Consider the following 16734-nt stretch of genomic DNA (forward strand, 5'->3'; position numbering starts at 1 on the left):
AGATTATTTGTAACCATCTAATTGATACTGCCAATCAGCATTTAAGTGTGAGTATGAAGATTTATATGATAAGGCCATAGGTGTCAAAGTTGCATTATGTGGATGCTGAAACATTATGTGCTTGATTCAAGTGCACACTTTTGTATGCTGGAAATAAACCAATTTCAGAGAAAATTTTTGCTATCTAATAGAAGAGTCATTACTTTTAGACAGCGAGATATCACGGGTGTGTATTAAAAAAAAATTGAACATTTTACATTTTCATTATTGTAAGTGTAATTATATTTTTAATTAGAAAAAGGTCGTACGGTCTATTTTGCAGTATTTTTTGGACTGGAGATGAATGAATCATAATTTTTCATATGTCTGTTCAAATAAGTAACCGAATCAAGTTCTTGGTGTCATGCTGTGTAATTATTGCTACATGAAAATAATGAGGTGCCTTCAAGCTCAATGGTCTCCTACTTTTTCCGATAAGCTACATTCACTAGAAAATTGAAACTTCTCTGGTTTCTCAACATAGTCTTCCTCTAGAGCACACCTTTTTCACAACATTGAAGTCATGATTCCTTTCTGTCATCTGTTGGGGCTAATTTTACCCACAGGGAAATTACTGATGGTATGTGGCCAAGGATTATTGAATTCATTGTCACAAGATGTTTAGCCTTCTGTGAACTTTTGCACCCAAAAATACATATTTTATACACATCCATAACACCAAACTTCATGCCTCACTCAAATGACATAGAACATTTATGGGTGTTAAACAACGCAAGCAGAGAAAACGAATTATTGTACATTGTTCTAGTACACTAAATGATACCATTTTGGGTAATAAAAATGGTACTCACAATACAAACCCTGGGCACTGTATTATGCCCTACTATACATCTACATATGCATTTATAAAGACTGCCACTCTTTCTAATTACTCACAGTCATGAGAAAAAACTGTGTGACCTTAGAACTTGAACACACCTCATAAAATTGCTAACTATGAGGTAAGAAAAATGACGTATGACATCCTGAGTTGACCACCCAAGGGCATTGAGACATAATTATGATAAGGAAACTAAAATATATGACAATTCCTCAGAAAAATGTGAAGAATGCAGTCCCCCCATATCTAGGTATTGAATTGTAACCTGAGTTAACACAGCTTTTTATGGTCTAATTATCACTTAAACTTTGGAAGCCTTGCTCATTTGATTTCTGCCTGGCTCACGTGATGTTAAGATTATTGTTCACAATGGATTGATATGATTTACCAATGCTGGTTGAAATCATTGTAGCTTAGAGATGAGAGCATAATTTACAGTAAAGAATTCCTTATTACAAATATACATTAAATCTATTCATTTAACCATAAATAAAACCATTTCTAACTGCAGGTAAATTTGATTTGGTGTACCTGATTGGAAATAGTAAATTTTTCATGTGAAACCAAAGTCACTTACATGAGAAAAATGGAGTGGGTGAAATATCTGAGCAAGAAGTCAAAACAGGAAGAGACTTCAGCAATAGAATCTAATAACATTAATTTCACAAATAAGCACCAAATGCAATTTGTAAGCCATTATGCTATGGGTGTTAACCATAAAACACACAAGGACGTACACTGATTCTTAACATTCATTTCATGTTGACAAGAGATTTCTCTAAAATATATGCCTCACATCAATCACTGTTATTCAGAGATAAGTACTAACACTGGGTAATAATGTACAACTGTGTAGTAGTAGCTACTAATCACGAAATCTTTTTGTCTCTTTTGTGTAAATGCGCTCCCATGCAAATAAGTAAGCCATTATTGGATACCCTGAGTCTAAAAAGAGAGAGAGAGATCTGCTAATAGAGAAAGTTAATTCATTCACTCTCTCACTAACTTCAGTCTATAATATTCAAGTGCTGATTCATATGTTAGACTCAGTCCAAAATACTCTTCATGTAAATAGATTTACTCTTGATCCAAGAAATATTGTTTTCCACATTTAGTGGTAATGACACAGGCAAACAAACTTGCCTTCATAGTCTGCGAGCATTCCAAAAAACTGGTGATTCATAATGTCCCTACAAAAGTTAAGGAATTTCTAGGAGATCAGAACCTTTGACTATGAGCAATTTATCGATATATCATTGTTAAGGTTCTTTAAACTATCCCTCTGCACCTTGCTTCCATTGACACCATTGCTGGAATTGCTTTTTTTTCTGTGTGAACTCAGTATCAAAATTTTACCATCACTTCCGATACTTTGAGCAGAGCTTCTATGCCTTCCTCCTCTTCCATGGTGGTGGCCTTTGGTATGATGGACACTATGATGCCTGGACCGCCCATGGAAACTGTCTAAGTGGTGTATTGGTACATTGCGGTCTGGGGATGTGACTAAAGATGTCTCCTCTTCCATCAGCCTGGGAGCAGACATGTTGGCAGCAGTTGCCGGCATGGAGAGAGCTACCGTTTTCTTTCTAGATGCCGATCGATGGAGCATGCTGATGTTGGTGGCTGTACTCCTCCTGGTTGACCCATCACGACTGAAATTTACAGAGCTGGACCCAAGAGTGCTTTGTTAGCCATCTGATGCTGATTTAATGCTACAAATTTGCTTACCAAACCAAGCCTCTATTTCAATAACCCAGCCTTGCAAATATTGGAGATAGACAATGGGTATTTGTCACACACTAAGAAGATGGACATATTTTGAAACAATTAAATAACTTGAAATAATGAGGCTGGTATTCATGGGAATCTATACTTTTATTGCAAGTGCAAAGAGGTAAAACTGTATTGATATTGAAGCTTAACTATTAAAACTTAAATAAGATCAGACTACCTAACAACAGCTTACATACATAATTAGGATAAAATGAAAAAAAGTGATGATTGATGTTAATTTTATAAGAGAGCAGAAGATTAAAACCATACATCTTTCTTAGTAGAAGTAATACCAAAGCAATGCCAAGGTTTTCCATGAATAAAATGAATTTTTCACCAAAAGGTTACACTGTAATATATTATTATCACTTGGTTACAATTGATTAAGGTAGGTTTTGGGTAGAAACAGACTGGTATGACTTGGATGGACTAGAATGATATGGAAAATGTACATACTTGCAACCAGTTGACCTGTAGCTACTCTTGTGACCACCTGGCCTCCAAAGATGGAATGCTCCATATATTAATGGGTTGACAAGGCTGTTTGACATTCCAAAGAAGAATATGCCAGACTGTAAATCTTCACTCAACTGCAAAAGATAAAGAAAAATTGAGAAATGAACTTGTAAAGTTTGCTTTTCTGATACCTCCAAACTAAGAGCAACTAAACTAATCCTATAAGATGTTTTTATAAATATCATAAGATTTTTTAAATGACAAATGTTTAACAGTAACTGGGATTTATTTCTTCCCAGCTACTTCTCACTCCTACCATCTCCACCATTTTATCTCTCACGTAGCCCATTGGAATTCTAATTTTGATTATGATTCATAAATACAATCAGACACTCTCTCTCACTCTATTTTATTAAGGTAATCTACCGGTTAAAGTAGGTTTTAGGATGGACACAGCTACCATATAAATATTTTGTGACTCCTAACAAAACACAAAATCCATCATCCTACTCTATATCAGGTCCCTCTTCATCTCTGAAAACTTTCTTTCTCCCTTCATACGTCCAACATCCCTATCCTGTTCCTTCCCTTTCCTTGTTTGCCGCACATTCTCCCCTCAATTACAGTTTCAACATTCCACTACCAATCAATATGCCCTTCATCCATTTTTCCTGCATCCATAGGATTTCTCCCAACAAACCCCTCTCTTTGCCCACCATATACCAAGTACTTCCTCATTTGTTTTCTTCTTGGTCCTTTTCACCTTCTCCATTTTTCTCCACAACCACATTTCAAAAGCCTCCAGTCTACGCCTATCCTCCTACTTCAATGACCACGTTTCCGCGCCGTACATAGCTACGCTCCATATAAAAGTTTTCACGACTCTTTTCATAATATCCTTACTCAACGTCCCCGTCATTAACTCCCTTCTCCTTGTGAAAGCCTCTTTGCCTAGCGCAATTCTTCTCCTTACGTCCCTACTACTTAGACCGTGTTGGTCCAAAACACTTCCGAGATACGTAAACTTTTCTACCTGCTCTGGTTTTTGCCCTCTTATTTTAATGTTCAATTTAGCCTTTCTCTTTCTGTACACATGACTTCTGTTTTATTAATATTGATTCTCATCCCATATCCATCGCACTCAATTTCCAATTCACTCAGCAATACTTGCAACCCCTTGGCTGACTGACAAATGAAAGCTTGGTCATCAGAAAACCTAACTGATTTTACGAATTCCCTGCCAAATTTCATTTCTATCTTCAGTTCTTCTCATACCTCTTTAATTATTTCTTCCATATCTACATTGAGCAGCACCAGTGATAATGGACAACCCTGCCTTACACCTCTTCCTAACACTGCCCATCCGGACTCTCCATCCTAAACTTGCAGCTGAGCAGTATGAGACATGTGTAGGATACAGATTAGCCTCCTTGACTCCAATCTATTCCTATTTTCTGCAATTCATAATTAGTTTCCCCTATTCACTCTACCAAATGCCTTTTTGAAATCTACAAAACGTACAAATATGTCCTAATGGTAATATATATTCCTCTCTTTAAGTGATCTCATTACTGCAATGGCATTGCACATGCCTCTACCCTTCCTGAATCCAAACTGATCATCCCCGAAGTAAACATTTGCCCTGATCTCCATCCATTTGTTGATTATTCTAAGAACCAATTTAGCTGCATGCAACATCGAACTCATTGTTTTTAAGTAGTCACATGACTTAGCCTTTACTTTTTTGGAATAGGAACTAATACTGATCTAATAAAATCTTCCGACCAGAGTGTATGGCTGGACCTACGCTATCATCATCTACGTCGTATTCTCTTTCTATGTCTAAGCTTCTGGCCTAAGTTCTTAACCAAAAACGTCTTATATATATTCCTTCCATCTCTCTTGGATCTTTTCTGTTTCAACTATTATCTTATGTGACTTATCTCTGTTTAGACAGATCTTTCCTTCTTACTTCACGCTAGTGCTTTAACCTTCTGGCATAACACACCAATTTTCACCATAACACACTTCTTTTGCTCTATTTGTAACTTGTCTCAAACTATTATTTAACTCTTTTACTTCCCTCCTCCTAATTCTAAGTTTAGAGTGATACATTTCCTTTTTCTTTAATCTTTGTAATAATCTTATCCATGATTTATGCTTTCCCTGTCCTTTTTCTAAAAAACAGTTCCTATAGCTTCATTGTGGCTTTCAAAATGCCTTTTTAGATATATTGTTATTTTTCCTTTATTGTACTAAGCTTCTTCCTCTCACTCATGATTTTTTCTAGGACCAGTCGATACTTTTTTCTTGTCATTTCAGTTACTGCTTCTACAATCCATTTCCTAACCCACTGCCCCTACCTCATTTTTTGAATCAAATGCTACACTTCATGAGTAATAAATTGTGATCAGAATCCGCATCCCCTATCGGTAAACTGAGTTGACCTTGCTTCTCAATCTGTCCCTAACCATAATTAATTTCATTGAACCTTTCTGAGCTACTAGGAATTTCCCACTCTTACACAACTCAATTGCTCTCTCCCTATGATTGTTTATTGTACCTAAAATGTAGTCTCCCACCTCATCACCATCTCTTCCTTTGCCAACTGATGTATTCCAATCCCCCATCACTATCAAATGTTTCCCTGCTGGAACACACCTGATTATTTCCTCTAACTGATGATATACCCTATGAAGTTTTTTCTCCTGATGACTGCTTGGTGTCATGTATACCTGAAAAATGACCAAGTTTGCTGGTTCTGCTTTTATCTTTACTAGTAATATCCTCTGAATTGCTTGCTGTATACTGACTAGCACCTTCCTACCTTTTTATTCATGGCAACCTATCATTGGCTCTCATCCCCTCCGCTGTATATTACTCTACATCTATCACTCCAGTAATCACCACTATCCTTTCATATCACCTTGCATAGCCCTATAATATTTGTATTTCCTCTTTCAATCTCTGGCTTATATTCTCTAATATTCCTGTTCTCAACATTGTCCTGATATTTCAAGTTACTATTCTAGCCAATTTGGTCTTTCTTCGGGTCTTCTGAACTGCTGCTGCCGATTTTACTTAGCAAGGGTTTTGTGAGATGATGAACAAAAAAGCCTAGCCTATCCCTCTGCCAGACATGACACATGGCCTATTGGGGTAAGTCCTGTAGTTGTCAGGACTCATTTTCTCTACACTATCTAAAATAAAAATCATGGGATTAATATTTGATGTTGCCATCCTCAATAGTGTTTTTAACATGATACCATCACTCAATGGCCATCCCACAGAGGACAGATGCATTTACAGATGCCTCATTGAGGAACAGATGTTGCGTAAATTACCTTTCATCTGGCTCCTAACCTTTGACCTGTCTGGCATGGGTGACCCTACCAGGAGCAATTATTTGTGCTCCTGCCACTACAGCCCTAAGGATCATTGGAATGCGCAAGCCCTTCTACCTGGCCAAGGTAGTAGAACATGAGAGGAGTAAATAATGTATGATATTTTAATTTAAACATTTCATATTATCTGTAATTTCCCATTAATATTCCTCTTTACATAAATATTCTTCTTCCCACTAGCCCAGATAATTTCATTTTCTCCTTTAATGCGAGCAAATATATTATTAATATTAATATTCCCCTTGTAATCAATATTCTTCTTCCCATTAGCCCATATAATTTCATTTTCTTCTTTAAGGCAAGCAAATATATAGTTTTACAATGCAACAAATAAGTGAATCACTATCTACTGTGCATAATTTTAATCGGTATAATATAATATAGGTTGTCCTGGTTATTTATAGGTCTCCCCTGGCTTGCTATGTGTCATTTCTCGAAAAACTCGAGAATTTATTGTATAATATAACTAATCATTCGTCCAGACCCTCAATTATACTTACTGGGGACCTCAATTGCAACCTGATGGTTGATGGTAAAGATCAAAGACAACTATTGCAAGTTTTTGACACATATAACATGAAACCACTAGTAAGTTCCCCTACCAGGATAACAGCAAAGAGTAAAACTCTGTTAGACAATGTCTTCACAGATTATCCTGAAAGCAGTACTGAAACCAAAGTATTTGATCCTGCAGTGTCAGATCACTCCGTGATTTTGTCTACTTTTTATTTGTGTAAAAATGCTTCATCATCATCATCATCCAGGGCCTTTAAATACCAGAGGTACTTCAGTGAGTCGAATGTTAACTATTTTCGGGTGTTGCTTAACCAGCACAACTGGGTGGGGTCATTTCAGTTGGCCAATGTTAATGAAAATTTCGAAGTCTTCTACAGTTACTTCATACATTACCTAAACCTTGCTTTTCCTTACGAGCCAGTTAAAATTAGGAGAGGTAATAAGAAAAGCTGGCTTACGCCCGAAATCCGCAGTATGTCAAAAAAATTGAAAACTATGTACTTACAGATTGAATCTTCTAGTGACAGCACAACATACCAGCTTTACTCCCAGCAAAAAAGAGAGTTCAGGTATTTAATAAAGCAGGCAAAAAAGGAGTATAATGATAGGCGGATTAGGAATGCCTCTAATTTCTCAAAAGTAGCATGGGAAATCATAAAAAGCAACAGCAACTTAAATTCCATGGTTTTGCCTCTCCAGGTAAATGATAACATTGGCAACTTAATCACGGAACCAGGTAAAATATCCAATGCTTTTAATAAAGCTTTTTTGTCTCTACCTAATTCCCCACATCCTGTGCCTTCAGGGCCCATGTCAATCAATAATGCAACTTATACATCAATGTATCTTAAACCCTGTGATGTGAGTGAATTATGCTATTATCTCAATAAGATAGGGAAAAAACACTCTGCTGACATTGATGGTGTGACTGGAAAGTTATTAAAAGACTGTGGAGATCTCATTCTAGCACCACTGCTAATGCTGGTGAACCAGTCCTTGGCTGAGGGCATTTACCCGAATTCCCTTAAAATGGCTAAGGTTTTACCAATTTATAAGAACAAAGGGGACCGAAACGATTTAAAAAACTATAGACCAATATCTATCATTTCACAATTTGGTAAAATTCTCGAGTGTGTTTTCTGCAAAAGACTGGTTGATTATCTTGAAAGCCAAAATGTGCTATCAGACAACCAGTTTGGCTTCCGCAAGGGAAAGTCAACTAATCTTGCTCTTTTTGAAGCTATCAATTATATAATTCAAGAGATTGACTCTAAATGTAAGGTTTTGGGAATTTTCTATGATCTGAGCAAAGCATTTGATACTGTAGACCACAGTAAGTTGATATCAAAATGTGAGCTATTGGGCATCAGGGGAGTAGCACTGAGCTGGCTAAAGTCCTATCTTGCAAATCGGCAACAAAGGGTGGCCTACAAAAATGATGGAGACATTTACCTCTCCACCCCCCTGGAGGTCAACAGAGGGGTACCACAGGGGTCAGTGCTTGGACCTATACTTTTTCTAATTTTTATTAATGATCTTCCTGGGCAGCTGCAGTTAAATGGTTCTAAAAAATGTGTTATTTATGCTGACGATGTGAGTGCAATGACACCCAGTAAAAATTTATGGGATCTGGCTGTGGCTGGTGATCTTCTGACGAAAACTATGTCTACATGGTGCAAATGTAATAATCTGGTTCTCAATGTTGAAAAAACTCATGCAGTGGTCTTCTCATCTCTGCACAGCACAATTGATAACTCTTTTTCAACATATGGTAGTAATTTAAATTTTGTAAGTAATTTTAAGTTCCTAGGACTTCATGTAGACTGTAACCTCAAATGGAATTTCCACGTTTTGAACTTAATTAAAAAGTTAAATTCTGTGTACTACTTACTCTCCATAATAAGACACACTGTAAGTCAAAATGTGTTGATTATGTTGTACTATGGATCATTTCATTCAAGAATTTCTTATGGAATTGTATTGTGGGGACTGCCCTCTCACCTTCTCAGTGTTCTAAAGATACAGAAAAAGATGGTGAGAATTATGTGCAATGAAAATTATTATGCACACTGTCGACCTCTCTTTAGAAAGTTAAAATTGTTAACTGCTCCCTGTGTATATATCTATCAATCTATAATGCTTGTTAAAAATTATAGTGCAGATTTTGAAACGAACAATAGCATTCACCTGTACAATACAAGACAATGCAACAACCTGCATGTAAAATCAACAAACTTAACCATGGCTGCAAATGGTCCTAAGTCAATGTGTATAAAATTATATAATAACCTACCTATATGTATTAAAAAAGAAGAGCGTGAACCAGTATTCAAGAAAATGGTCCGAGAATACCTCTCTGATAAGTGTTTTTACAGCATCAAAGAATACCTGAGACCTAATTCATAAATGTTCATTCCTTCCTTTTATCCTTGTAACACTTGTTTCTTGTAATACTTTCTATTTTTTGTAAACCATGACATGTCCTATACACTTGCTAGAGCTACTATGCACTGTGTCACTTGGATGAATAAAAATATAATAATATAATAATAAATATGAATTTGTATCAGAAAACCTTTTTCAATTGTCATCCTTCACCAATAATTTGTTTTTCCTTGATACATGAATGGTTTAGCTTTCTGATAATATACAAATATTCTGCTATTCTCTAGATAGTTGTTCTTGTAAAACAATAATGGCACCCTTATTGACATTGCTGAAAAATAGGAGTTAATCTATTTTCTAATTGCAGTTACTTGTTTTTTTACACTTATTTGATTGATATGAATTGAATTGAATCTGTCAATATCATGATATAATTTTCCACATATTATGTATTTAAATCACCCATGTTTCATAGTGCATCTATTACTATGTACAGATATTTTCGAGTTTTATGTATTTGATGGCCTACTGATTGAATAAAATACTGGCTTGGTCGTTATTCTTCTTGATCATAATATTGACTGAAGAAATCATTAAAACCACATTTCACCACCACAGTCAATAGCTCAACTTCTTCAATTTCACAAAAGAACTCTATAAATTTTTTAAACACGCTTTAGAGAGATTTGTACAGAAGTTAATTGTTTTGATTCATTAGTGTTTTGATATTTAGTATTTATATTATCCTATTTTATGTACCATGACTGATAATATGTTACTGTATACATAATAATCTTTTTGATTTGCCTTGGATGTTGTCAACAAAACTTTTTGGTCCAATAAATTATAAAAATTAATATTATGTAAACCTGTGGTGGCATGTTAAATGCATTACATGTACAAAGAGCAATGGGGAACTACAATGTCGAATGACTCCTGGGACTATTATATCACCATGCAGCTCGGAGAAATGAGCCCCAGGATGAATTGTAAGCCTGCACTCACATGCTTGTCTGGATTGAGGAAGATAAATATGATCATCATGGTGTAGTATGGTGTCCACCAAACAACAAATGCCACCACTATGACCACGGAAATGCGCAGCGACTTGATCTTGGCCCGCCGCATGAGTCGACACCGGTTGACATCAGTGGGCTGGGTGCGGTGCCCACCAGCCCTGGTCCTCTTCTCTCCTTCACCAGCCATCCCTGTTGCTGTCCTCATCCCCACCCTCCCTCCACCAACCCTCCCCGCCTCTTCCACGCTCTCAGACTTGAACACCTTTTCACTGCCTGTGGATTGAAAAACATAGAAACTATTTTAGCAAGGATATATGTACACATTACTATAAAAATACTGGGCATATGATTGAATAAATGATAGATATTGTATGAAAGAGATTAGAAGGGCACGGAAGCCTTCAAAATAAGGAGGAAGAGCTGATTGCAGCCAAATGACTCTAATTTAATTGGAGGAAAAGATTTACCAAGTGCTTCATTTGGAGTATAGTTATTTATGGGCTGGAAAGTTGGACTAGTTTGAAAAAGGATGGAATTATCATATTTAAAAACCTTTGAGATATGGCTGTGGAGGACAAAGGAAAACATTGCATGGACTAGTAGAGTGGAATGAACAAGAATATGATTTTTGTACATGAATTGTCATGAATGTAGAAAGGAATAATTTTTAATGCATTAAAAGAAAAAGAAAAGAGGTATATGCCACATTCTGAGTCATGACTGTCTAAAATCAAGGGAAATATTTAAGGAAAGAGGGAGAAGGGCATATACAGTCTTCTTAGGGTTTTTATAAGGTGCTTTGCTTCCATTTTTTCTGAGGATAACTCTACCATAGTCCTTCGGGCATTGAGGATGATGACAGAGTGAACCTTTGAACTTTTTTCTCCATGGATATTAACTGAAGCATATTTTTGATTTTATTTATTTCTTATTGATGCAGACTGTGAAGAAAATGGGTGAGAGTTCACATCCTCGCTTTACCCTCTTTCTATTCTTACTTTTGCCATGGTTTCCCTTTTCCTGTACTTTTATGATTATTGTCAAGAACTTTGATGCAGGTATGTTTTTAGGCTTAAAAAAATTCAATTTTATCTGCCCCTTTAATTGCGTTTGGGGCCAATCATGTTTTTCTGAAAGTCCATTAGTTATTTTTAGAAGAAGACTAGCTTTATTTTGAGATGTGGCTGTGGAGGACCATGGACTAGTAAGGACAGTACAAAGGAACAATAAATAAGCAAGATCATGAAAGTGCTATATCTAATATTCATGTTTTAAAATGACATAGCATTAAATAAGTTTCTCTTAAAGGGCCTCTGCCTTCTTGCACTTACATGCAGATACCCCAAACTCATGCCAAATATAATTTACACTATTTCCTATAAATGCTAGATGAGAAAACATCGAGAAACATACGTTTTCTATCTATATTTAATGGAAAGTAGCAGATTCTGCTTGAAAATATTTGCATCCTTAGCAGAGTCAATTTACATTAAAAGGGAGTGAAATGGGAAATTGTGATTATTGTAAGTCAAGAAGCAACTGTTTATCAAAGAATCAGTTGAAGTGTGCAAGGAGACCATAAATCCTTAGATGAAATTACTCCGTTGAAAAAGTATGCAAGCCTTGATTTGATGAATAATAAAAGAGAATAAGAGATATTTTCCCAGTTTTGGAATCTCAAAAATAAACACGAACTTAATATATTTTGATACATGATGTAAATTCTGAACTCGAGGGTAGTGAGGATTTACGAATCCCGACAGCTTCCCTGATGACAAGGGGACACAGTGAATATTTATTTCATATGGGGAAGGGGAATATTTTTTTAATGAATTAAGTAATTTTATAATCCCACACAACTCGGTATGTGTATAATTACAAAATAACTTATTTCATTTTAATATGTTGTGTAAATTCCATAAAGCTATGCCAGAGACAACAAATTTTTGGGAAAGGAGAACTTCCTTCGATTATAACATCAATGTCCACATCATTTAAGTCTTCGCCCAACACTTCTCGATATTATTTTGCTTTAAATTGCCTTCCTCTTGAACGGAATTATGGATTTTGAGAGAAAGGGCTCTGATACAGAAGCATTTGCTCTTAGCTGACTAGCAATCCCAATCTTGCTGAGGGCTGTCAGAAATGAACTAATCTTCTTACCACCTGCAGCGATGGCTGTAACTTCCCCGCCAGAAGTGTGTTCGTTAGATTTATTCGTAATTTTGTGTGTTAACACCTCCAGAATGGCTATTTCATAGCATTTTTCTTGGCAATCCGGTGCAAAAGACTTGTTTACTCCACAATTTGTGAAAAATTTATTAAACCCAAAACAATTGTTAAATATTTTACTCATCTTGAATTTTCATTCTTTAGCATGAATTTTAGTTTCCAGAGCATAGTTTAATGGAAATTTTAATTTGCTATAATAAATAATATAAAATTGACATGATTTAAAAAACTCCTTTTGGTAATTTTCTTAAATTTACTTAACATAAATGTGATTTTTTTGGAAGCCTACAGTTTAAATATGGGCACAAACTCATCAAACCTAAGATTAATTAGTCTTGCCTAAAAACACACAACCTGTCACCCCACATTCCACAAAACCCTTCCTCAATCCACGCACTTCCTTACTCCCTTCATTCTGTCCAACATGCCAATTCATTTCCTATCCCTTCCTTGCTTACCTAACGTTCTCCCCACCAGTATAAAAGATTCCATTGCCAATAAAAATGCTCTGTATCAAATTTTCTCACCACATCCAACAAACAATTCTCCTCTCTGCCTAGCTATTCCTATCACTTCTTTGTTTTTTTCCTTTCCGTTCATTTCACCTTTTCCATCCTTATCCATATTCACATTTTAAAAGCCTCAAATCAACACCTTTCCTATTATTTCAACAACCATGTTTCCATGATATACAAAGCCACGCTTCATACCAAAGACTCTTTTCTTAACAAACTTATTGAATGTCCTTGTCATTAACTCCCACCACCTTGTGAAAGCTTCTTTACCGAATGCAATTCTTCTTTAGTCTTTGACTACAGTGACCATCTTGGTTCAAAACTTTTCTAAGATAACATTTTTGAACTGCTTTCGTTTAGGATTTTAAATTTAAATATTTAATTTTGATGCTCGCATTCTCAAAAACTGCATTTGTTTTGGCTGCATCACGCTGAAATTCCAATGTATGCTGCAATGGTTGTAACTCCTAAGCTGACTGGATTGGTAAAGCTTGATGGATTCATGAATTCCCAAACCTAAATGGATTCTTGAATTCCTCACCGATTATCATCCCTATTTACCCTTTTTCTTAACTCATTGAAAACCATGGGTGCTAATGACCATGCCTATCTTACCCCTCTTCCCAACACTGTCTATCATGACTCTCCATCTGCCACTTGCACCTGAACAATCTGTGGTATGGTCTGAGTATGTACAGGTTGTGGATAAGTCTCCTACAGCACAAATATACTCTTTATTTTCTGCAATACACTTATTTATCCCACCAAATTCACTCTATCAAACTCCTATTTGAAATCTACGAAAGAGACAAATACATCCAGATTGCATTCTATGTTCCTCTGTATTAGTGACCTCATTAATGCTACGGAAGCTAAGCTGTTCTCATCTATGGCATGTTTTCTTTCTATGGCTAAGGTTGCTCGCCTAATATCTTGACTGTATACATTCGCTGATTTACTTCAGTTTATCGAATAGGAAGGGTGAAAATAGCTATCTGCGCTTTTGAATTTTATCGTACTCATTCGCCCAGACGAGATGTCTTCTTTTCCAAACTTTTTTGATTTTTTTGAATTCGCCTCTCCTCGTATTTTGTCATATTTACCTTCGCCCCACCCAACATTCCGTTCACTCAATTTCTATATCCAGGGGTGTTCGTTTGGGAAAGGATGTCAAATATTTATCGGCGATCCATGCAAACGAAATTAAGTTTCTTCTTCGCTATTTACCCGTACAAACACAATCATTTGCATTTTTCTTATTTTTCACCTTGCGACAACGTTTTTTCCAGCTAAAAGGTTTACTTGTCCAAAATATTGTGGCCTATCTTACATATGCTTTGATTCAATTAATGACTTGCGACGTTAATACGGTTACTCTTTCACCTCCTGATATACCAAAGCTGGTGATGTTTATGTACGTATTGTAATACTTTGAAAGTAACTGAACACCGATGAAAAGGAATAAATGTTTAGGAAGACTATTTGTTCAAACAATCGTGACCACGTGAAAATTATTTTCCGCCGTGAAGGTGATATGCGAAAGATATTGACCACAGTTGAACAAATTTAGAAAGTATTAGAGTAGTTACGGAAGCAGTACTTTGGTTCGCATTTTGATGCAGAAATATGTTGTCATTTTTCGAGAACATATTTAAATCGGCAGGTCGAGTTTTATGGATGAAAAAGGATTGAATGCCACATTAAAATAAAATAGAATCACATCTTTTTTACTCATTGCTTTTTGCTTCTCGATTTTATAATAAGAATAATTGAGTTGAGTTACTCACCCATTCTCATTATATATTCTGTTAGTTATAAAGGTCGTCATCACATGTATCCAGCGTCATTTCCTCCGGTAGCATCCACGTCAAAACTTACATTCTCTCATAATTTATACTTAATTAAATAATCCAGCTTTTTAGCTATACAGCCTTTTAATCAAGGAGTCTTCTCTAAATTAATTTAATCTGACTGCTACCGAACATTACATAACATTTGTCGTAAATCAAACTTTGATAAACTGCCCTAGAAAGTAATCAAAGGTGATCGTCCTAATTTACTATGAAAGATTTGAAGTAAAAGGGGTAATTCACTACGCAGAGGACTTTGGCATGGTTAATACTTCACACGAGAAAAATCATCGATAAACATCTATCTTTTGACCACAAGAACTTAACTGTCCTAGCTTATCGTTCCATTCTTTCAAAAATATGCCAAATGTTTTAGATAACCCGAACATTCCCCGAACTTTCCCAACCGTACGATCGCAGAGGGAAAGACTTTCTCATTACCGGCCGAAAGTGTTTTACTGGCTTCTTTTTGGTCTTTTAGAAAAATTTCGGCTGATTAGACGGGCCATTGAATCGGGCAAAAATTTTCAGGAAATTTAGGGCCTTAGGGCAGTCAGAACTTAAACTTATACAAGTTTGAGTTCCTCGGTTCATTAAAGCGGTTTTTCATAGATGTCATCAATTGTGGGTAGGAAACGAATGCCACAAATTTACGCCAACTGAGTGAGCCAATTTTGAGGTGTAAACACGTCGCATTTTGACGCTCATTGTTTAATTTTTTTCAGCACACGTGAGAAGACAGTTGTGGCTTCATGCTAATCAGCAATCATATCACATCACATCATCATGCGATCGGTTTCCATGCTGGTTCGACAGATGTGAATGCGAAGTTTTTGATTGCAATATTTGTCCTTTCCAGATTTTTAACAGTGACTTTGCTTTTTGCAAAAATCATTTCAATTGGTGGTATGCAAAACACCAAAAAACCATTTGTATGGTAATGAGATGCAATAACTCCTTTCATGAAGATAAATTTTGATTGCAAAAATTCCTGCTCATGGACATAAAGTGCATTACACTCGATGATGTTTTCAAGCCAATCGCGTACAGTTGAAAGCTACAACTATTTACATAAGAATCTCTCCACGGCTCAATCATCTAGGCTATTTTGCGTGAAAACCACAGAAAATGTATTATGGCTCATTGAGAAATAAACAAATGCTCTATTTTTCGTAAATAAATAAACAGTATTTGATAATTTTCATATTTCTTATGGAGCTAAAATGAAAAAAAGAAAGGATGGATGGAAAATAAATGCGGAGATTGGACCTTTATCTTGCAGAATCCATCATGTCCTGCTGTCAGCATTAGGGACAGAAATTCCGATTCATTTCCCTATTGAAAAGCAGCAAATAATTTCTGATAAGCTAAATGAATGAAATAGTTTCGAATAACATAATTTTAAGGATGGAAGGGAGATTTGACAATTGGGACATCTTTTAAATGGGGGACTGGGCGAGCGTATAGTTTTGAGCCACGAACCTTAATTCACAGAAAAAGATATTACCAACAAATTTTACTTAAACGATCATGATATTATTTTATCCTCTACCAGGGAAAAATATGCAGATTGCTCATAAATGTTCTGATGCAATGTCTTTAAATCCGAGCCTCCCGTTTCACTTCGCGTTTGTTATATACGGATAATTTTTTTCTGTCGTTTGCGAGAATAAGATCTTATCTGCATTAAATTCAAGGTACAAC

At 35.9% G+C, this 16734-nt stretch overlaps 1 protein-coding gene across 1 annotated transcript in view; it reads right to left on the reverse strand.

The window, feature by feature from the left end:
• Positions 1–2111: 2111 nt before the first annotated feature.
• Positions 2112–16734, reverse strand: part of LOC139686954 (gonadotropin-releasing hormone receptor-like) — a 122575-nt gene continuing 107952 nt past the window's right edge. Inside the window, exons 3-6 of the mRNA XM_071583990.1 lie at positions 10660–10706; positions 10420–10569; positions 3110–3243; positions 2112–2532 (exon numbers count right to left, since the gene is read on the reverse strand). Of these exons, the coding sequence (XP_071440091.1) occupies positions 2112–2532; positions 3110–3243; positions 10420–10569; positions 10660–10706 (752 nt within the window). The remainder of the gene's footprint in view (positions 2533–3109; positions 3244–10419; positions 10570–10659; positions 10707–16734) is intronic.

This window comes from Hetaerina americana, unplaced genomic scaffold (genome assembly GCF_022747635.1).
Source record: "Hetaerina americana unplaced genomic scaffold, ioHetAmer1.1.p SCAF_155, whole genome shotgun sequence".
Classification (NCBI taxonomy): domain Eukaryota; kingdom Metazoa; phylum Arthropoda; class Insecta; order Odonata; family Calopterygidae; genus Hetaerina; species Hetaerina americana.